The sequence below is a fragment of the Trichomycterus rosablanca genome, chromosome 6 (assembly GCF_030014385.1).
Source record: "Trichomycterus rosablanca isolate fTriRos1 chromosome 6, fTriRos1.hap1, whole genome shotgun sequence".
Taxonomy (NCBI): domain Eukaryota; kingdom Metazoa; phylum Chordata; class Actinopteri; order Siluriformes; family Trichomycteridae; genus Trichomycterus; species Trichomycterus rosablanca.
In genome coordinates this window covers 30,763,988-30,786,851 of record NC_085993.1, presented here as the reverse complement: position 1 = coordinate 30,786,851, position 22,864 = coordinate 30,763,988, and the positions used below count along the sequence as shown (strand labels likewise).

The following is a 22,864-nucleotide window of genomic DNA, read 5'->3' as shown; positions in this document are numbered from 1 at the left end:
ACTTATAGTTCCTAAAATTAAAAAGATCACGGCTGGTGGAAGAGCGTTTTCTTACAAAGCTCCACAACTCTGGAATAATCTTCCTGCCTCTATTCGGGATTCGGACACAGTCTCAATGTTTAAGTCTAGACTGAAAACATATTTATTTTCTCAGGCTTTTGATTAGTATAGACAAAGGCGCAGAGCTCGGGGGTTCTTGGTCATAGAAACTTGTGGTGATCAGGGATGTTGAGTTGCTGTCGTTCTGCCTCTCTTGTCCGATCACTCAGGTTTGATGACGGTGGGGAGATGGGCGCTGATGTCCTATGAAAGCCTTCATGACCTTGTTACCTGCTCGCTCTCCCTTTTAGTTATGCTGTAATAATTAGGGCTGCCGGAGTCTAAAACTCTCTGTAAAACTGTTTGTCAACTAGCATTGTACATTATTAACTACATTCTCTGTTGTTTTACCCCGAGGGCATTCTGATGGAAACCTGTTTACCCGCCGAGGTTAAGGATTAAAGTCGAGACTGCCGGGACAACGATGCTGCTCCTGTCAGATGTGACGGGTCTGGAGTAATTGCAACGACAAGAAATCACTACAGACTTTATTGAAGACTAGAGCGGATAACAACTCTATTATTATTTAATTGTTTATTTATCTATTTATTACCAGTTATGACTTTTAGATCATTTAATTCTGTGTTTGTATGATTTGTGTAAATCGTGTATTTATTTAAAGTATCCTCCAGGCCACCCAAGAAGGATGGGCCCTGCTGAGTCTGGTTCCTCTCAAGGTTTCTTCCTGTAATTTTCAGGGAGTTTTTCCTTGCCACAGTCGCCCTCGGCTTGCTCAACAGGGGTTTTTGTATCTGTTGGTCCTGGATTTTGTAAAGTTGCTTTGAGACAATGTCTATTGTAAAAAGCGCTATATAAATAAAGTTGACTAGACTTGACTTAACCTGAGCTGAATAATTAGAAGGGGTGTTCACATACACTGATCAGCCATAACATTAAAACCACGTCCTTGTTTCTACACTCACTGTCCATTTTATCAGCTCCACTTACCATATAGAAGCACTTTGTAGTTCTACAATAACTGACTGTAGTCCATCTGTTTCTCTTACTTTTTTAACCTGCTTTTACCCTGTTCTTCAATGGTCAGGACCCCCACAGGACCACCACAGAGCAGGTATTATTTAGGTGGTGGATCATTCTCAGCACTGCAGTGACACTGACATGGTGGTGGTGTGTTAGTGTGTGTTGTGCTGGTATGAGTGGATCAGGCACAACAGCGCCACTCACTGTCCACTCTATTAGACACTCCTATCTAGTTGGTTCACCTTGTAGAAGTAAAGTCAGAAACGATCGCTCATCTATTGCTGCTGGTTAAGTTGGTCATCTTCTAGACCTTCATCAGTGGTCACAGGACGCTGCCTATGGGGCGCTGTTGGCTGGATATTTTTGGTTGGCGGACTGTTCTCAGTCCAGCAGTGACAGTGAGGTGTTTAAAAACTCCATCAGCACTGCTGTGTCTTATCCACTCATACCAGCACAACACACACTAACACACCACCACCATGTCAGTGTTACTGCATTGCTGAGAATGACCCACCACCCAAATAATACCTGCTCTGTAGTGGTCCTGGGAGAGTCCTGACCTGAGTGAAAGGGAAACAGATGGACTACAGCCCATTATGGTAAGTGGAGCTGATAAAATGGACAGTGAATGTAGAAACAAGAAGGTGGTTTTAATGTTATGGCTGATTGTGTACATTCTGACTTATAGAGTACTGATTAACAATATACATTTCCCTGGCTTGCTTACCTTGGAAAGAGCTTCATATTGACAAAAGTAAAGCATGTAAATGAGTGTTATATCTAAAATATGTCTGTGGGAAAAACAATCTATGTATAGACCCCAATAAACAATGACACATTTTCATTTGCAAAAAATTGCCATTTATTTTCATCCCCTCTTCCTTTTTTTTTTTTTGTAAAAGAAAACTTAAATTCTGCTAGAATCGTCTTTTACACATTTTCTTTAAAACATTTTTTAAATCTGTCTTTAAAAATTGAAATCATATATTGTGCATGCAGTTTGCATTTCCCTCCTTATTTTCGACTTTCACAAAAAATCAAAACGAAATCAAAACAAACCGAAAATGGACACTTTTTTTCCCCTTTTTTTGAGTCAGAGCTGGAAGGAAGAAGAGAGAGCAGGATGTCGGGAAGAAACGAGGAAGTTTCCGAATGAACAGAGGAATCCGTGTGATTGTCTCAAGCTTCAAACCCAAAGATGATGCGTCAGTTCGGTTATGGGTAAATGATTCGTTGACTCTCAATCCGTTTGGTTCATTCATCCTCAGTTATAGTAGTAACAGAGAAGCATGCTCATAGACAACTGCATACAGAATGTACATGTTCCATTACGCCTTGACTTTTTTTTTGTTTTATTTTTCTTCTTCTTCTTCTTTTAAAAATGCACAAACTAGCATAAATTAATGAATCATTCAATGGTTATGCAGGAGAAAATCCAGGCTCTTGACTTTAGTTCCATTTTCATGCATGCTTGTATCCGTAATTTGGATCTGCCTTTTCTCTACGGGGAGTTTTCTTGGGTAAGTCTTGGGACATCATGTGATCCTGAAAAGCATGTGACTTAAAGCCTATGAAACCAATATAGCGCTCAATTTATCTTTTTATACATGATTTTTTTAATGTGACATCCAGCACCTATGATGAGAGAATTCCCTGATGAGGTCGGTTCGTGCTGATTATCTAAAAAAATGAAAACTAATTTCATCTAGATGTTCTGTAAACTAGTTTAGAGCAACTCTGCAGCTAATATGATGTGCATCTCTTGGTTAAGCAGTTGTTCTAAGTAAGCAAACTAGCAGAATGGTCTACGACGAAAGGGCCGAGGTCTGCGTCAAGTCCTCAGAAGCTATGAGGCAGCATTTTTTTTCTTTTCTTTTTTTTTACCGATCTACCCTCTTTATTCTGAATTAAAACTCATAAAACATGCAGAACTGCACCAGTTAGTAGTTCGACATGTCTGATTCGCTGAGCAGCAGCACAAACGCTGAACGAATCTTTCAGTTGACTCAGCTGTGTAAAAAAATTCCCTCATATCACTATATCCAGAGGCCTGAGAAGACTATCAGATCTGGTTTCTACAGTTTATCCACACGTCATTAATATAACAAAATACACTGGCAGTGGGTTGGTATTGTCAATATTAGCCTGACTGTACTGTCTGAGGTGCCTGTACGTTACAGTACCATCCAGCATTGAAGGAAGCATGCTTAAGCTACCGTGCCAGTAGCAATGTTGGCACACAGAATGATCTGTTGATCTTTCGATCTGTTCTGCCGGGTGCGTGTTTACTTTCCAGAAAGGAACTTTTGAACACAACAGAAACACAGATACAAACAGAGAAATAAGCAAGAAAGTGAGAATGGTGGAGTCAGGATGGCCCCTGTTTTCCTCACATGATGGTACGTTTATGTGCGATTGAAGACGGAATCCGCAGAAGAATCCAAGACCGGAAAGAAACGAGATGGGAAATGACAACAGACACCATCCTGGGTCAGGCTGAGGATGAAACTGGCTCATAGTCGATGGTGTGAGTCCTGGCTATAGCCTCCTGGTGAGCTGCGGTTGCGGTGTGGTTTGTAGCTGTCTTGATAAGGGTCCTGCTGCTCGTCCATGTACTGGTGGTGCTCTCGGCCCTGCTGCGAGCCTGTCGAGGCGCGGTTGCTTCGCGGCTTGTGAGCACGCTCGTTGTGGTAGTTCTCGTCCGGGGTCATCAGGTTACGCCGCTCGTTGGCTGTGGAGTGGTCGCCTGTGTGGTTGGCGTGCCGCGTTTTTTGGCCTTGCTGATTCTAGAAGAGAGAATTAACACATGACCGATAAACACTACAGTCTTCAAAAATCACTGGGGCTGCACCATGGCAGTAATGCGAGTTGACATTTACAGTGCCTTGAAGGGTAATTTATCCCCTGAACTATTTTCGTTTTTCATTGTCTCAGATGGCATCCAATCTACCAGCTGCTACACTATGCTGCCCTAGCAACAAAGACATTGTTTTCTATTTTAAAACTGTAATCCATTATGTAATTTATATTGTTTTTCCAATTTTCCAATTTTTTTTTTATCATACCCTTGCTATATAACCCCTATCATCGGGCTTTTCTATCAGTGGTTCTTCAGCTTTACAGACCAAGTCAGATTTAAGCTCCGACTAGAATTTACTCACCCATACAGGCCTGTGTGCAGTGTGCAGCGGTGAGCCGGTTTAGAAGTACAGTGGTACCTTGAGTTTCAAGGTATTTTTTCCCATTAGGATGTATGGGAAACCTGTTAATGTGTTTCTTGGTCCCGTGGAACTGCATATATTTTAGGCTAATGTAAAATAATGGGGTTGTTTTTGACACTTAAGGTATCACAAATATAATATAAAACACTGAAACACAATTGAAAAACAGTTAAATACAATAAAACCGGCTCTTTACTTCTTTATTGTTTCCTTATGCTTCTTAATCAGCGAGATGCTTGATCTTGGAATACCGTATTCCATTTAGTAAAGGCGTATTCACATGAGAAGTGACAAAAACGCTTTTGTGCTGGCTGTGATGTTATTTCTTGTGGAGTGTGCCAGTGCACAAAGCTTAGTGTGACTTATTGTACAAAAACAACGAGCAAGGAATTGCATTAGTGGAGAGAACTAATGAGCAGTAATAATTACGAGAGGTTTAGTGTTTCTGTGTCGTTCTTTTAATACAGTAAGTCACATCAGGCTTTTTTTAACGATAAGAGTTTTAGACTCGGAAAAGCTGATTCTCACAATTACTCAGTACCTCAAGCCAAGTTTAAAAGTGAAACAGGAGAAAAATACGGCTAAACACAGATACATGTGGATGCGTTTAGAGTGGATTTGATGATTATTCCACACAAATGCAGGTTCGTCTCATATGCACACTTTGATAATGTTTTATCACACTGCTCCAGCCGAGCACTGAACAAAGTGATTATTTTGAAATGTAATAAATAAATTAAAAAAAAGAAAAAAACAGTTTAGGGGTACAAACTTCTCCATGAAGGGCATCGTGTTTCAAAGATTTAAGTTAACTGGAGGCCATTGCTTATGAGGAATTGGCTAATATTCCTTAAAAACACTGCCAAAAGCTGGTGTCTGGCTGTGTATAATGTTTGCAGCAGGTCATTACAGCAAAAGGGTGCTCTAGTAAGTACTATAGATGCTTGTCATGAATAATTTTGAGAATGCAGTAGTCATTAAAAGAGGCTTTTTTTCAGTTGAAATTAGAGAACCACTAGTTATATTCATTAAGCTATTTAAATTGTCCCTAGTGGTTTATTTTAATAATAAACCTGATTTGCAAAGGGGTTAAATAAAAATTTTGATTGCAACTGTATATATGAGGTGACACAGTTGTCATGCCATCAGAAACACCTAATGAAGCTTCAAGAACACCAGTGGTACTAGTGCGATTAAAAACCATTTAAAACCGCTGTTAAGTCACATCAAGCTTTTTTTAACGATAAGAGACTCAGAAAAGCTGAATCTCACAATTTCTTAGCTTCCTGAGCTATAACACAAGTTTAAAAGTGAAACAGGAGAAAAATCCAGCTAAACACAGATACACGTGGACGCTTTCAGAGTGAATCTGATGGTTATTCCACACAAATGCAGGTTCGTCTCATATGCACACTTTGATGATGTTTTATCGCACCGCTCAAGGCGGGCACTGAACAAAGCAGCTGTTCACTGTTAATTTATTATATATTTTAATATTTAATATTTAATATTAAATATATTTTTAAAAAGCTGAACGTTGAGTTTAAGAGAAATGGCGAGCTTTAGGGTACACATTTCAAAGATTACAAGTTTAGGGGATGTCAAGTGACAAGGTACCACTGTAGGTTCTTGGTTCTTACTCTATGCCCTTTAAAGTGAATCCCAGTCTTAGATAAATTGACTAGAACCATCATGATGCCATTTTTTATAAATTTGCTAAAACTACATTAGATCAACTTTAAATGTTGTGGGGCTTGCCATTTTATAGTATGTTAAGACCTGACTGTTGGGTTCCTGAATGTCTCATTCCAAAATCATGTGCAATAATATACAGGCCTATCTAAATTTTTCACCTTGTACCCATTTAGTTAAAATGTGTGGAGTTAGGCACTGATGCTGTACAGAATATCCCAACAGACTTTCCAATTCATCCTAAAGGTGTTCAGTGTGGTTGAAGCCAGGGCTTCGTGAAGGCCACCGAAGTTCCTCTACACTAAAACCCTTAAACTATGACGTGTTGAACCATGACGTGTTTGTGCACAGTAACACAGACATGCTGAAACAGGATAGGATCCTTTCTAAAACACAGAGTTAAAAGCAAGTAATTGTTTTTATAGAATTGATTTTATTAGCAATGGGTGTGCCTGAGATGCCCCAAAGCCTGGCTTTTACAATGGCTTTAAAGTCAGGGCTCACTGTAGTCTACCTGAATTGGACTTGTCAAAGCATGTCTTTATGGAACTCACTTCGTACGCAGGGGCACAGGCATGACATTACAGGAGTAAGTTAAGTTTATTGCCAAAACAGTTGTCACAAAGTTAAAAGCATATCATTGATTTAATATCAATTATGTACCTACAGCCATTTGCAATTATTAACACCTGTAGTAAAGATTCACTCGAATCACAACATATTCGGTGGGATTTGAAGAAGGCAGGTGCAGCACACAAACTTAAAAATATTAGTTAACTGGAGGCCATTGCTCATGAGAAGTAGGCTAAGATTCCTCAGGAAAACCTCCATAAGCAAGTGTCTGGCTATGCATCACGTTTGCAGCAGGTCATAACAGCAAAAGGATGCTATACGAAGGAGCTGAATAATTCTGAGACTGCAGAAGTCAGTTTTGGAGGAAACCACTAATTATATTACATAATCTATTTAAATTGTTCTTAGTGGTTTATTGCAAACAGCTGAAAGGTGGGTAATTTTGCTAATAAACCTACTTTGCAAAAGATGTTGAATAATTTTGATTGCAGTTATACAACCCCAATCAGAAAAAGTTGGGACAACATGGAAAATGCAAATAATAAAAAAACAACAACACAGAGTTTCTTATATTTACTCTGACTTTTCATTTCATTTATAAATAAACATCCATTTCTGCATTTCAGGCCTGCAACACATTCCAAAAAAAGTTGGGAAGGTAAAGCATTTACCACTTTGTAATGTTACCATTCCTTTTCACCACACTTAAAAGATGTTTTGGCACAGAGGAGACCAAGTGATTTAGTGTTTCAGCTTTCATTTTGTCTCATTCTTCCTGCAAACACGCCTTAAGATGTGCAACAGTATGGGGTCGTCGTTGTTGCATTTTCCTTTCAAAATTCTCTATTAGGGACAGGTCAGGACTGCAGGCAGGCCAGTCCAGTACCCGTACCCTCTTCTTCCACAGCCATGCCTTTGTAATGTGTGCAGCATGTGGTTTTGCATTGTCTTGTTGAAAAATGCATGGACGTACTTGAAAAAGTCTCAATGTACTTTTCTGCATTAATGCTGCCATCACAGAAGTGTAAATGACCTTTGCCAAGGGCACTGACACAGCCCCATACCATGACAGACGCTGGCTTTTGGACTTGTTGCTGATAACAGTCTGGATGATCCTTTTCGTCTTTGGTCCAGAGCACACAGCGTCCATTTTTCCAAAAAAGACCTGGCCAAAGTAATCCCTTGCCCATGTGGTTATATCAGCTATTGTTGAGTGGCAGTTTTTGATGCAGTGCCATCTGAGGGTTCGAAGATCACGGGCATTCAGCTTAAGCTTGCGTCTTTGGCCTTTACACACTGAAATTCCTCCTGAGTTCTTGAATGGTTTAATGATATTATGCAATGTAGAGGGATAAATATGCAAATCCCTTCCAATCTTTCTTTGAGGTTCATTGTTTGTAAAATTATTTTCTCACACATTTGTTGACAAACTGGAGATCCTCTGGTCGTCTTTGCTCATTAAAGTCTCAGCCTTTCCTGGATGCTGCTTTGTACAAAACCATGATTACAATCACCTGTTGACATCACCTGTTTGGAATCGAATCATTAATTAGTTTTTTCACCTCATTACTAGCTCTAAATTGCCCCCATCCTAACTTTTTTGGAATGTGTTGCAGGTCTGAAATGCAGGAATGGATGTTTATTAACAATTGAAATGAAGTTGAGCAGATGAAACATGAAATATCTCAGGTTCATCCTGTCTGCAATCAAATATTGATTTGGTGTTGTATGTATGAGGTGACAAAGAGGTCACATGTCATCACCTTCTGATGAAGCTTCAAGAACACCAGTAGTACTTGTGCGATCAAAATCCATTTAAAACCACTGTTATATTGTATAAAACTTTAGAATTTCCCTCTTTTTCCTTCAATCTAGTCATTTTAATTTCCTATTGCAATTCCACTGCTTGCCCTACCCCAATGTGGCCCTAAAGTGCAGCAGAAAAGCACCAGCCTTCTTTAAACTATGTGCAGTCAACCAGTGTGCTGCTTTTTTGGAGGTCGCATTTGCAGTAACAATCAAAATAAACTATGTTCGACCCTCCCACTCTCAAATACAAGCAACTGTGTCTGCTGGATGCCCGGCCAGGTCGATGGCATTGCTGAAATTTAAACAGTGCTAAATACAATATTCCTGATGTGACGTCGGAATGGAATATTGACACTAACCTGCAGGCCGGAGATGGTGGATGGGTACGGGGCGAGGGCAGATGGGCCGAGGTTTCGGCCTAGCAGCGGGTTAAGCGGAGTGCTGCTGGAGGTGTGCGTGGCTTTCCAGTATGCCTCCAGATATTCAGCCAAGTGCTCACATGCATCCTCCAACTGATTCTCATCTAAGATGATGTCAAACATCTCCTGCAATTAAAACATTTAACAAAAAACAAACACACACACATTGTGATTGAATAAGTGTACAATATCTGCTTAGATTACATGCATTTTCTTGTTAGTCTCTGCTACTTCCAGAACCAGTGACTTAATTTCAAACCTTGTACATTTCCGTAGGTAAGACTAGTGTAACAGAGATCAAGCCTTAACTTGCACACGTACAATAATTGCTATTTACTTCATGTCAGTCACTCATACACCTACCGACCACTTTATGAGGCTAATCTACACCGATCAACCATACCATTAAAACCCCCTCCTTGTTTCTACACTCACTGTCCATTTTATCAGCACCACTTACCATATAGGAGCACTTTGTAGTTCTACAATTACTGACTGTAGTCCATCTGTTTCTCCCAGGACCACTACAGAGATGGCATAATTTAGGTGGTGGATCATTCTCAGCACTGAAGTGACACTGACATGGTGGTGGTGTGTTAGTGTGTGTTGTCCTGACCATTGAAGAACAGCATGAAAGGGGGGTAACAAAGCATGCAGAGAAACATATGGACTACAGTCAGTAATTGTAGGAACTACAAAGTGCTTCTATATGGTAAGTGCAGCTGATAAAAAAGACAGTGATTGTAGAAACAAGGAGGTGGTTTTAATGTTATGGCTGATCGGTGTATATTGTAATTGGCTATTTTATGAGCTACACCAACTTTGCATATTATTTGTATGCAGTCACTGACTGCAGTCCAGCTGTTGCTCAGTACATATTATCACCCTCTCTTACCCTGTTTACCAATAAAAATGAGCCTCAGCTGGAACCCACTAACCAGTTTTATTTGGATGGTGGACCATTTTTAGTACTGCATGGCAATAACGTGACAAAGTGTGTTGTACTGGTACAAGTGTAGTGTTGAGATCCCAGCGCTGGTGTGCTAGTGGAATATCCCGTGGTGTCACCTGGGCATAGTGTTGAGATTTTTTTTTTTTTTATTATCTATTTTTTCCCCACTTTTTCCCCCCAACTTTTATCCCCATTCTAATCGTGTCCAATTACCCTGATTGTGTCCTCTATACTGATTCAACCCTTTTGCTGCTGACTGAGGATGCCACTCAACTGACTTGGGCCCCCTCTGGCACACAGTCAGTACAGCCTGCATTTTTCACCTGCACGAGCCGAGTTCGTACACCGAGAGACACTGCGCACGGAGGGTCACACCCCCCTCAATGTTATTCCTCAGCCCTGTGCAGGCGCCATCAGTCAACCAGCAGGGGCCGCATGAGGACCTATGCTCTGACTCTACCCCTAAGCCCCTGAACAACAGCCAAAGGTTGTTCATACTGCCGCCCAACCCAGTGGGAAAGATAGAGCTGAGTTTCGATACGATGCATCTAGAAACCCAACTTTTACTTTACCACTGCGCCACCTGAGCGGCGGATAGTGTTGAGATTTTTAAACACCTCCAAGCAAAACTATAAGGCCAAAAATGTCCTGTGCTAAAGAGGCCGGTCAGTGTAGACACTATTTAAAACCCTTAGATTTGCGGCTGCACTAGAACAACACACACTACCATGATAGGGTCATTGCCATGCTGGGAATCCACCACCCAAATATGATCTAGTCATTGGGGATAAAGGAGGGGGGTGACTAAACAACAGATGGACTATTTGTTCCCATTCCCAATATCAATACACACATTTCCTAGACATGACACATATGCTGTTTTGGCACCATAGTATGATACCAGTTTAATACAAAAATGAGGCGGCACGGTGGCTCAGTGGGTAGCACTGTCACCTCACAGCAAGAAGGGCCTGGGTTTGATTCCCAGGTGGAGTGGGCCGGGTCCTTTCTGGGTGGAGTTTGCATGTTCTCCCCGTGTCTGTGTGAGTTTCCTCCGGGAGCTCCAGTTTCCTCCCACAGTCCAAAAACATGCAAGTGAGGTGAATTGGTGATACAAAAGTGTCCATGGCTGTGTTTGACATTAACGACTTGAACTGATGAATCTTGTGTAACCAGTAACTACCTGTCCTGTCGTGAATATAACCAAAGTGTGTAAAACATGACGTTAAAATCCTAATAAATAAATACAAAAATCTACCAAAACAATACCAAAAACACTCACTTTCTTAATTGCTTATCCAATCAGGGTCATGGGGGGTGCTGGAGCCTATCCCAGCTTTTCAATGGGTGCAAGGCACACAATAACACCCTGGACGGGGCGCCAGTCCATCGCAGGGCAGACACACAGACACACCATTCACCTATAGGGCAATTCAGTGTCTTCAATTAACCTGACTGCATGTTTTTAGACTGTGGGAGGAAACCGGAGCACCCGGAGGAAACCCACGCAGACACGGGGAGAACATGCAAACTCTGCACAGAAAGGACCCGGACCTTCTTTCTGTGAGGCAACAGTGCTACCCACCGAGCCACTGTGCTGCCCATACCAAAAACACTAGAAATTAGAATGCACAATTTGTTAGAACACAACTGACTCTTACTAATTATATTGATATTATTTCTCAGTTTGTCATTGTGATGTGAAGAGCAGCTTTACACACCATGGTGGTGCCACAATAAATAGAGGCCACATTCTAAAGGTCACCCAGGTTTGGGTTTGGCATCAACTAGGAAAAAAATATTGGTAAGTATTGAAATGCTGTTAAAGCACAAAGGGACACAGGCCTGATTTTTAATGCCTCAAATTCATAATGCTGCCAAATCGCAAGGTTCTAACAGCTTTGTGGTTTGAATCACATCATGTATCACAACCCACTAGCACTTGTTTTGTTGCCAACACCATCAGTGGCACCAGACGTGACACAATGTTGGTAAAAAAAAGTCGTATGTGATATCTGCACCATGCAAAATCATCTTGCTAAATAACCTTTTACATTCTTTGCTTCACTAGATGCTTAGTGAATTTGCTTTTCCTCTGTAGCCCTGTGCACCTGTTTATAAGCATGTCATTAAAATGACATACCGGTGGACACTGTGCCAGTTTATCAGCTGCTACCAGCTGCACGTTCAGATGTTTACTCTGAGATTTTCCTCTGGATTTGATCAGCCTCTGGAGGACCTGCAGGGTGCACAGACGATATAAGACTCATAAGGTGACGAAACTCGACCAATACGACTGCACCTCAAACTGTAGTGATTTAATATTTGACTATACAATAAACATTATTTAAAAATATGTTTATACTAAGCACAAGTGTGTGTGTAGGAGGGAACTGGGAGTACCTTTGGTGAAGACACTTTGACGAGAACAATGATAGGAGCTAGTGAGGTCTTCATCAGCTGAGCCGGGTGGTTGATGGTATCTGCATCCAGCACTACCAGCTGTAAGGATCGGGCTAATTCGAAGATACGCTCGATCTCACTCTGCACTTCAGCTGAAAGTGAAAACCCACACTTAGCTTTTAACATGCAGAGCTGACACACATTAAATTATTCAACAATGAATCATAAATCAGAATAATAGAATAATAAATCAGAATAATAATATTAGCTCTTGTCAGAGAATTACACAGCAACAATTACTAAGGAATTGATGTTTTAAAATATTTTCATAGACGTTTCAACAATGCAACAATGCAACAGAATTCAAAATACATTTTTCACAGCGCTCGGTGGTGCTAGCCTACCACTGCGTTCAAATCTCCAAAATTTGGGTTCAAATCCTAGCAGTGCTATAAGCCAGCAGGGTGTCTGCAAGTTATTAGCTATATCTTGAGGGTGGTCGAGGCCCTGCAATGGATTAGTGCCCTGTCCAAGTATTCCTGCCTTGCGGCTAGTGTACCAATCTAGCTACACACCTACCTGCCTGTCTGTCCATATGTCTGTCTGTCTGTCTGTCTGTCTGTCTGTCTGTCTGTCTGTCTATCTATCTATCTATCTATCTATCTATCTATCTATCTATCTATCTATCTATCTATCTATATACGTATCTACGTATATATCGGCCTTTATATGTCTATCTATCTGTCTATCTGTCTATCTATCTATCTATCTATCTATCTATACATCTGTCTGTCTATCTATCTATCTATCTATCTATCTATCTATCTATCTATCTATCTATCTATCTATCTATCTATCTATCTATCTATCTATCTATCTATCGGCCTTTCTATCGGCCTTTCTATCTGTCTATCTATGTATATATCTGTCTTTCTATCTGTCTATCTATGTATATATCTGTCTTTCTATCTGTCTAACTGTCTGTCTGTCAGTCTATATATCTGTATGTTTATCTGTCTGTCTATCTATCTGTCTATATGTCTATCTGTCTGTCTATATATCTGTATGTTTATCTGTCTGTCTATATATCTGTATGTTTATCTGTCTGTCTATATATCTGTATGTTTATCTATCTATCTATCTGTCTGTCTGTCTGTCTGTCTGTCTATGTATATATCTGTCTGTCTATCTGTCTGTCCATATATCTATGTCTGTCTATGAATATATCTTTTTATATGTCTATCTGTCAGTCTATATATCTGTCTGTCTATCTATCTGTCTATATGTCTATCTGTCAGTCTATATATCTATCTATCTGTCCATATATCTATCTGTCTGTCTATGTATCTATCTATCTGTCTGTCTGTCTGTCTGTCCGTCTGTTGATCTATCTATCTGTCTTGAGAAGTCAACATTGTATTGCAACATTCTATTGTAACAGTAATTAGTATTAATACCTTGCTCTGGTCTCTGCCTGTTTTTTTGTTTTCCACCAGTTTACAGATGGTTCTCTCCACCTGTTCTTTTCAGTTCTCCCCGTTATGTTAATGAGTTTTACCTGTGTCTTCTTTCCGTTCATGTCCTTGCTTGTTAACACAGACCAGTGCAAGGTATCTATGTTATCCACAGCCTGTACTAAGCATTTCTTCGACCCCTGTTTTGTATTTTGAACTCTTCATTTTGTGTTATGTCCACCACAGTCTGTAGATTGACTGACCTTGTTTGTGAGTTTTGAATTGTATTTTTGGACTGTTTTCCTAACGTCTCTAATAAGCCTGTATTTGCATTCAACCCATTTGCAAGCCTTGTTACAATTAGGTGAGAGGGAAAATTGAAAAAATGTATATAAGAATAATATAAATGAATATAAATGAATATAAATGAATAAGAATATAGATGAGTAAATACTGGCACATCTAATAAACATGATTAAATATGACAGCTTTCTGCAAAGATTACTAAATTATGTGCAGAAGTCTGTTCCCTGAAGAGAATGTACTGATTTATTTAACTTTTCTTACCAAGACTGGATCTGGTGTTGGAACGCTCAATGATGGCTCTCTTACTTGGGTTGTTTAGCACAGATCTCTTAGCCAAAGAAATGTCTGCAGTTACTCGGGTAATGGATATCCTAAAAAAAAAAAAGTTAATAAAATAAATATAAATAACAAAAATTGAGAAATTGAGTGTGTTCGAAAACCTAGTGAGCTTTCTACATAGACAGCATTTTATGTCATTCCATACACGCTCCTCAGAAGTAGGCTGTTCGAAATCCTTGATGATTTAAAATGCTCCCTAGTAAGGTACATTAAGTCTTAATGGTATTTTGACTGAATAACAAGGGAGCATCCGATGCTTCCTTAGCGGTGAAAGCAATCCCAGCATTCAGTGTGGCACAACTTTTCTCACAAAAAAATAACAAATATGGTGGACGATGGGGAACATACCATGTTTCCCCAAAAATAAGACAGTGTCTTATATTAATTTTTGCTCCAAAAGATGCGCTAGGTCTTATTTTCAGGGGATGTCTTATTTTTCCATGAAGAAGAATTCACATTTATTGTTGAACAAAAAAAATTAACATTTATTATATACTGTATATATATACGTATATGGGGTGGAGGAAAACGTTTCCTGACTCGCTTCTCCAAAACACCCCAAAGTGGCTCAATAATATTTAGATCTGGTGACTGTGCAGGCCATGAAAGATGTTCAACTTCACTTTCATGTTCATCAAACCAATCTTTCACCAGTCTTGCTGTGTGTATTGGTGCATTGTCATCCTGATACACGGCACCGCCTTCAGGATACAATGTTTGAACCATTGGATGCACATGGTCCTCCAGAATGGTTCGGTAGTCCTTGGCAGTGACGCGCCCATCTAGCACAAGTATTGGGTCAAGGGAATGCCATGATATGGCAGCCCAAACCATCACTGATCCACCCCCATGCTTCACTCTGGGCATGCAACAGTCTGGGTGGTACGCTTCTTTGGGGCTTCTCCACACCGTAACTCTCCCGGATGTGGGGAAAACAGTAAAGGTGGACTCATCAGAGAACAATACATGTTTCACATTGTCCACAGCCCAAGATTTGCGCTCCTTGCACCATTGAAACCGACGTTTGGCATTGGCACGAGTGACCAAAGGTTTGGCTATAGCAGCCCGGCCATGTATATTGACCCTGTGGAGCTCCCGACGGACAGTTCTGGTGGAAACAGGAGAGTTGAGGTGCACATTTAATTCTGCCGTGATTTGGGCAGCCGTGGTTTTATGTTTTTTGGATACAATCCGGGTTAGCACCCGAACATCCCTTTCAGACAGCTTCCTCTTGCGTCCACAGTTAATCCTGTTGGATGTGGTTTGTCCTTCTTGGTGGTATGCTGACATTACCCTGGATACCGTGGCTCTTGATACATCACAAAGACTTGCTGTCTTGGTCACAGATGCGCCAGCAAGACGTGCACCAACAATTTGTCCTCTTTTGAACTCTGGTATGTCACCCATAATGTTGTGTGCATTGCAATATTTTGAGCAAAACTGTGCTCTTACCCTGCTAATTGAACCTTCACACTCTGCTCTTACTGGTGCAATGTGCAATTAATGAAGATTGGCCACCAGACTGGTCCAATTTAGCCATGAAACCTCCCACACTAAAATGACAGGTGTTTCAGTTTCATTGTCCAACCCCTGTATATATATATATACTGAGCCACTTGTACAGCAGGGACGGTATTGCAGCTTCCGGCCACCAGGGGGAGCTCACCACAGCACAGCAGGGACAGCGTACGGTCCAATTAAAAACTTTGCTAGGTCTTACTTTCGGGGGAGGCCTTATATTTAGCAATTCAGCACAACCTCTACTAGGTCTTATTTTCAGGGGATGTCTTATTTTCGGGGAAACACGGTAGAACGGAGTTCTTTTTAAAAGTAAATAAATTATCATTGATTTTTGATTGTATTAACGTGTACGGCTTGTCAGTGACAATTTAACCGTTTTCCATACACGGAGGAAGATGTTAGTCGACATGCTAGCGCATTGTGCCACCTCATCCCATTGGTTTGAATGGCATGATGCTAACTATGTTAGCTTAGTAAGCGAAAACCAGTGTAATAGCTGTCTTAAGTAGTGCATTCGAATAGCGTGACTTGTAAGTCAATGTTTTATTAGAATCCTCTCTACTGAGGCAGCTGCCTATGTAGGCAGTAAGACAGCAAGGCAGCTTACTAGGTTCTAGGTTCGAACAGACCCACTGTCTCACATTAGCTCATAAAGTCTCTAGTCTTATATACTGTATAATTATAAAATGACTAAAAAGTGCACAAACTTTTATTTTCTTACACAGTGCACACACTTTTATTTATTTATTTATTCGATTATTTATTTACTAATTTTATGTCTTGTTGATTCCATATAGCCAAACCTAGCGTAACAGAGGAGGTAACTTCTAGGAATTTTTTACATAGTCATATTAATTAAAACATGTTACACAAGCAGCCCAAGCATAACAGGTAAGTTCTTAATAACAATAAATAACAATAACAATAAGAGTTTTTACCTACCTAAGTAATTCAGACAACTTAGTATGTGCAAACAAATATTTTCTCAAATATACATATTATTTTATCATGCTTGTGCTGCCATTTGCACAATCTCTACAACATCCACAAACTATTACTATTAACATTTATGTCATTAGGGTTCTACATATATCAGTGTTATGAACTGAATATTTATGATGACTTTATTTACCTGCCATCAAATCTGTGCTTCAGGAAGTCAAACAGAGCCTTCTGCATCATATCGGTCACCTAAACAAAACAAATACACTTGAAATACATAAAAGATGTGTAAAGTTTAAAAAAATCCACATGAATGTGAATGATCCTGTCCCGTAGTAAGTTCTATAACGTCATACAAATTTTGGGCCATTTGATCTTAGTGATTTATGATTTACCAAAGCAGGTAACATCTTTGTGCCCACATAAATCGAGCAAGTTTGACTGCTCGTTTGAAAGCTTGACTATACAAACTTTATACAGACCTCAGAAAGGAGATCATAGAGTCAGAATGTAACTTAAAACCATTTCTAAGCCACCAAAGGTGCCAATATTATGTACACACAACTGTGCCAAAGTATTAAGGACATGGAAAGGTGGTATTTTTAACTAGGTCTTTGTCTCTAGAGTTAAATTCAAGAACCACAAAAACAGTTCTACATTTACATTTTCAGCAGATGCTTTTATCCAAAGCGATTTACATTACAGTTACAGTATAGAGTCTGAGCAATTGAGGGTTAAGGGCCTTGCTCAAGGGCCCAACAGCAGCAACCTGGCAGTGGTGGGGCTTGAACCGGCGACCTTCTGGTTACTAGTCCAGTACCTTAACCACAGTGGTGTATAGTAACGAAGTAATAATACTTCATTACAGTACTTAAGTAGTTTTTTAGAGTATCTGTACTTTACTGGAGTATAAAAACTTTCACTTTTACTCCACTACATTTCCTAAAGAAATTGTGTACTTTTACTCTGATACATTTGCTGTATGCGAATTCGTTACTCGTTACTACAAAATAAAACGACAGGAATTTTTTAGCTAAATAATGTGAGATGTGTGACAACCTGCAGCAGGTTTGGCGAATCTGTGCTTGTAAATTACATCAGCGGTTAAACACATTAATGCAAACAAAGATGCAAACATGTTTTGTAAAAGCGCATCGTTCACTCAAAGATACGGAATAATCGGCATTTCAGAATCTCCCCGTCTAACACACTGATGTAAGTTAGGAATGATTAACAAAGTTAAGCCACAGCACCATTGTTTTTATTATTATTATTATTATTAGCATTAACATTGTTCAGACATCTAGATTACATTCGAACCACAAATAAAACGTTTCACTACATTTGTTTGTAATTAATTCAGTGCAGACATGATGTGTCCCATCATTTTTAAAAACTCATTTACAGACAAATATTTCCTCAGATGACTTCTGTATTACACTGACAGAGGAAAGATTCATGGTGCTGAGGAACATGCAGCATGTCTTTAACCCTTTAATGGTCTCAACAAGAACTCAAATTTCAAAATGTTATGGATGATTTTTCAGCTGCTGCTTCAGGTTGACACATAAGTTAGAAATGGTGTTTTCTTAAAGTAAGAATACCAATATTTTTTAAGTTTAACACATGCCAATCAGGGAGTAGATACAGCCCAAAAAGATCATTTAAATACAGCTTATTTTACCCAGCTATTTAGATTAAACTAATGGTTGAGCAGATCATTAAAGGGTTAAAAGTGCCACACGTTTAGTTAAACTTGCTTGAGTTTTGCTTTTAAATTAATTCTGCCAAAATTCAGTTGTTTTAGGTTATTGGGATATATACAGTATCTATAACTTGAATGTACTACCCAAATCAAAAAAATGGAACAGTATAGAAAATGCAAATAAAATAGATGCAGTGTTTTTTACATTTACATCGACTCTTATTCCATCTTTTATGAACCCAAAATATTTCATGTTTTGTCTGGTCAACTTCATTCTTAACATACACATACATGCATTTTAAGCTATAACACATTCTAAAAAAAGTTGGAACAGGACAATTTAATCCTCATAATAAGGTTAAAAAACAACTAAATAATGACAGATTTCAAATAGGTGATGTGAACAGCTGATTATAATCACAAATTGGCACAGATCATGTTCAGATGGAAGGAAGAAAAAAGCTTGTTAAGGTGGTTTACAGGCTTAAAAGAACAATCTTATATTTTTCTTAATGACCGCTTCAGTTTATACTAACAGCACTTACTTTTACTTCTACTTTTAATACTTAAGTACATTTAATATCAAATTACTTTTAATACTTAAGTACATTAAACATCAGATACTTTTAGACTTTTACTCAAGTAATATTTTAAAAGGTGACTTTTACTTCTATCTAAGTAAATTTCTGGTAAGATACTTGTACTTTTACTCAAGTATGGCCTTCAGGTACTTTATACACCACTGCTTAACCACTAGGTTACGTCTCACAATACTCATAATAAACTTATGAAGGGATACGTTTGTAAAAGCTGTTTTGGACAAAAAGTTCCAATTATTTACTCACAGAAAAGGAACCGTTGCATAAATCATGCTAGCTTATTAATTCACATTTTCTTTGTTTCTTTGTTCTTTCATCTAGTTCTAAAAGTTTTATTATTATTATTATTATTATTATTATTATATTTTTACTTTTGTCCTTATTTTTTCCTTCCTTTCTGTCTCTGACTCTACCCCTCGCTTTCTAATTTCAAACCTTGCTCTATTTTTCAACCAGTGACATCTCTTGGACCCTGGAAGGTTGTTGCTATGGCAACTGTGCAGCAAAAGAAAGAGGAGGGTTTTTTGTTTAGTCCACATAGATAGATGGAAAGAAGAAAACTGATTTTGTGTTCTCTGCATTTTACAAAACACAGAAATGCATACTCAGATTTATATAAGCACAAACCTACCAAAGTCCAGGGAGTCGACACAAAAAATACATTTTCAATTCAGGCTGTGCTGCATCTGTATATTCAGATGAAGTTTGTTTTTTTGTGCACTTTTACTGGAAATAAAAGAGAAAGGGCCAGGAAAATGTATGTGTTCTTACTCTAGTAAGCAGCCAAAAGACTGCATAAACTTATTGAATGTTGTGTCACTTTTACTAGTAAAATTTAAACTGGATTTAATTGCAAGCTTACATGTGGTGTCATAGGAGGTCATAGAAAGTCGGGTTTGTACTTTAAAACAGTGGTCCCCAACCACCGGACCGCACAGAAAGATGAATAATTACAGATCACCACAAGAGCAATTAAATTTCCAATACTCTTTGGGTGTTATTGTCTCTTATCACCACTAGGTGGGGGCAGCGTCTCATTGCAGCGAAAAAAGCTCAGGATTCACACTGATTTTCCATTCTATAGTTATTCTATTTTAAATCCTCCTGCCCCTGCCGGTCCATGAAATTATATCTTACATGAAACCGGTTAGAGGAATTATATTTTATATGAAACCAGTCTGCGAGGCAAAAAAGGTTGGGGACCGCTGCTTTAAAAGTTCTAAAAGTGTAAAAAATACTAGAAAAAACCCACCACATCTAAGTAGCCATTGGCAGAATTGTTTTACCTTGCCATAGATTCTACAAGTGCCTGGAACTGTCCTGGTGGGATAAAACACCCTTTTTCTAAAAAAAAAAAAATCCTTAATTTGTGTTTTATGAGTGCAGTAAAACATGCCAAATAAAACTCAGATTGCTGTTAGCATTGCTTTAAGAGTTGTAGTTGCTAAGCCTGAGACGGCAAGACATTGGCTGGAAATGGTTTGCTATTGTGGTTTATGACTGGTGATGACTTTTGGCATTTTCAGTGATTGGTCACTGCTGAGACATATAATTTACATTATTTTTATACTAATTATCAAAGAGACAACTTGCATCAGAATAGAAATGTGTCATCAATATATTGATCCCATGATCAGTCCAAATAAATTACTTTTGTGGTGGATTGAGTAGCTCGCATTGTGGTTTTAAGTTCCAATTCTTTCTTGTTTTAATCCCTTCTTGGTTTTCCTCTTTTATCTATTCCTTCTTGTGTTTCCCTGGGGACTTGTGTTCCCCAGAGCAAGCATGTAGAATGTGATCTCTACTCCATTAAACATGCTCACCTACATATTCTGTTTTCTCTCCACTACAGGCTGTGGATTTTGATTTGGCTCTCTTTTTTATTTACTTATTTTTATTTGACCACTTACTACTTTACTTATTATTATAAACTACTCTTTGGTGGCCATTTCTCCACAGTGTTGTTCAACCTTGTTTAAGTATCCTGCAATTGGGTTCATTCAATCATTCATTGTCTGTTTTGCTTTATCCTATTCCGGGTACATGTCTTTGACTTGTGGGAGGAATCCGGAGAACAGACTCGGACAGCTCCACCTGGTAACCAAACCAAGATCCTTCTTGCTGTGAGGCAACAGTGCTAACCCAATTGGATTAATTTTCATAATATTACAGGGGCGGGCCTTCACCTGGTACCTCCGTGGTAAGAAAAGCTGCCCTGTTACAGTCATTAAATTAGTACCTATTAAAACACTAGTCCAGCAGTCTTTGTGCTTAAAAATTTGAATTTGAAATAATAAATCCTCTTTAGTCCTACTCTTATACTCCAATGAGCCAAAACAATTGGGCCTCCTGTCCAATATGCTGTAAAAACAGCTCTGATTTGTCGACATACAGACTCCACAAGACTGAAGAAGTCCTGTGGTATCTGGTATCAGTGCATTACCTGGTCAATATCTGCTGCATTCAACACATGTACTATGAGTAACTACCATGAGGTTTATTAGATCCTGACCGAGACATGCACAATTGTTCGAAAAAATTGGGTGATCCTAATGTTTTGGCTAATTGGTGTATGTTGTATAATGGGGAAAGTTAGCATTTGGGGAAACAGCAATACATAAACTGGCAGTAAAATCTCTTAAAAACTTAAGCATAACATCAATTATATATATATAATTATATATATAACAATTTAAGATGCACAATTCTTACCTCATATCCTTTTAAAGATGGGCCAACAAGCACCACAGGCCTCATGGAGGGCACGACATCATAAGGAGGCACATGCTCAGTCTGGAAAAGAGTAATTACACACAATCAGTACTCTCAGTTCAGTCGATACATGTGCAGCTACAAAAAAATCAATATATGGCTAATAATTTGCAACTTTCCAATCACCGGCAACTTTTTTTAAATGCATTTTCTCTCTTTTTCTCCCGATTTTTAGCGCATCCAATTCCGTTATGCTTCCCCTCTACTGGTGCTGACCCCCGCCCCTGATTGAGGAGAGTAAACTGACACACGCTCCCTCCGACAGTAGCCGACTGCATTTTTTCAACCGCACGAGTTGAGTTCAAATGCCATCAGCCTTGTGTACGGAAAGCCTCACTTTGATCAGCATCTACTCTGTGCAGACAGCATCAATCAGCCAGCAGAGGTCGTAATTGCATCAGTTATGAGTTCCCTATCCGGTTCCACACCCTGAATGAACAACAGCCAAGTGTTGTTCATATAGCCGCCCAGCCCAGCCGGATGGCAGAGCTGAGATTCGATACGATGCATTGGAAATCCCAGCTCTGGTGTGCTAACGTGTTTTACCGCTGTGCCACCTAAGCGTCAACTCTTAAATACAACTAACATTTTACTAATACACTATATAGCCAAAAGACACGGCCATTTGTGTCTGTAAAGCACCCCCACCAGGTCAGTGGCACCACTGAGTGTGACTCTAATTCTCACACTTATTAGTGGTAGACTAGTGCATTAGACAGCTATGCAACCCAACCACACCCAAATATTTTTTATTTGTGTTTTTTTTTTTTAATTGATACAATTCTGATACTCAAGATGCATAAAATGAATTTTGGTTTAGTCTTGAGTGTTTTATTGAGTCTTTTTGACTATGTTATACCATTACTATATATTTTTTATTAGTAGCTTAAACTAATGATAGGCATAGGTAATAGTATTTTTTTTTACTTTTACTGGTCTAGTGTATCTAAGCAATTTTAAAAAGTTTTTTTAAATTTTTACTAGCTACATAGTCAGCTAAATAAATCTGGACAGGGCAGCTTAATGTCAGCTCCCAGATGTACACCTCAGGATTGTGCATTAGTTAAAATGACCATG

At 39.1% G+C, this 22,864-nt stretch overlaps 1 protein-coding gene across 1 annotated transcript in view; it reads right to left on the bottom strand.

The window, feature by feature from the left end:
- Nucleotides 1-1,918: 1,918 nt before the first annotated feature.
- The window catches only part of cacnb4b (calcium channel, voltage-dependent, beta 4b subunit), a 54,632-nt gene continuing 33,686 nt past the window's right edge, over nt 1,919-22,864 (bottom strand). Inside the window, 7 exon segments of the mRNA XM_062997667.1 lie at nt 1,919-3,866; nt 8,735-8,920; nt 11,890-11,985; nt 12,150-12,301; nt 14,171-14,280; nt 16,902-16,960; nt 21,728-21,808. Of these exon segments, the coding sequence (XP_062853737.1) occupies nt 3,594-3,866; nt 8,735-8,920; nt 11,890-11,985; nt 12,150-12,301; nt 14,171-14,280; nt 16,902-16,960; nt 21,728-21,808 (957 nt within the window). The 3' untranslated portion in view covers nt 1,919-3,593.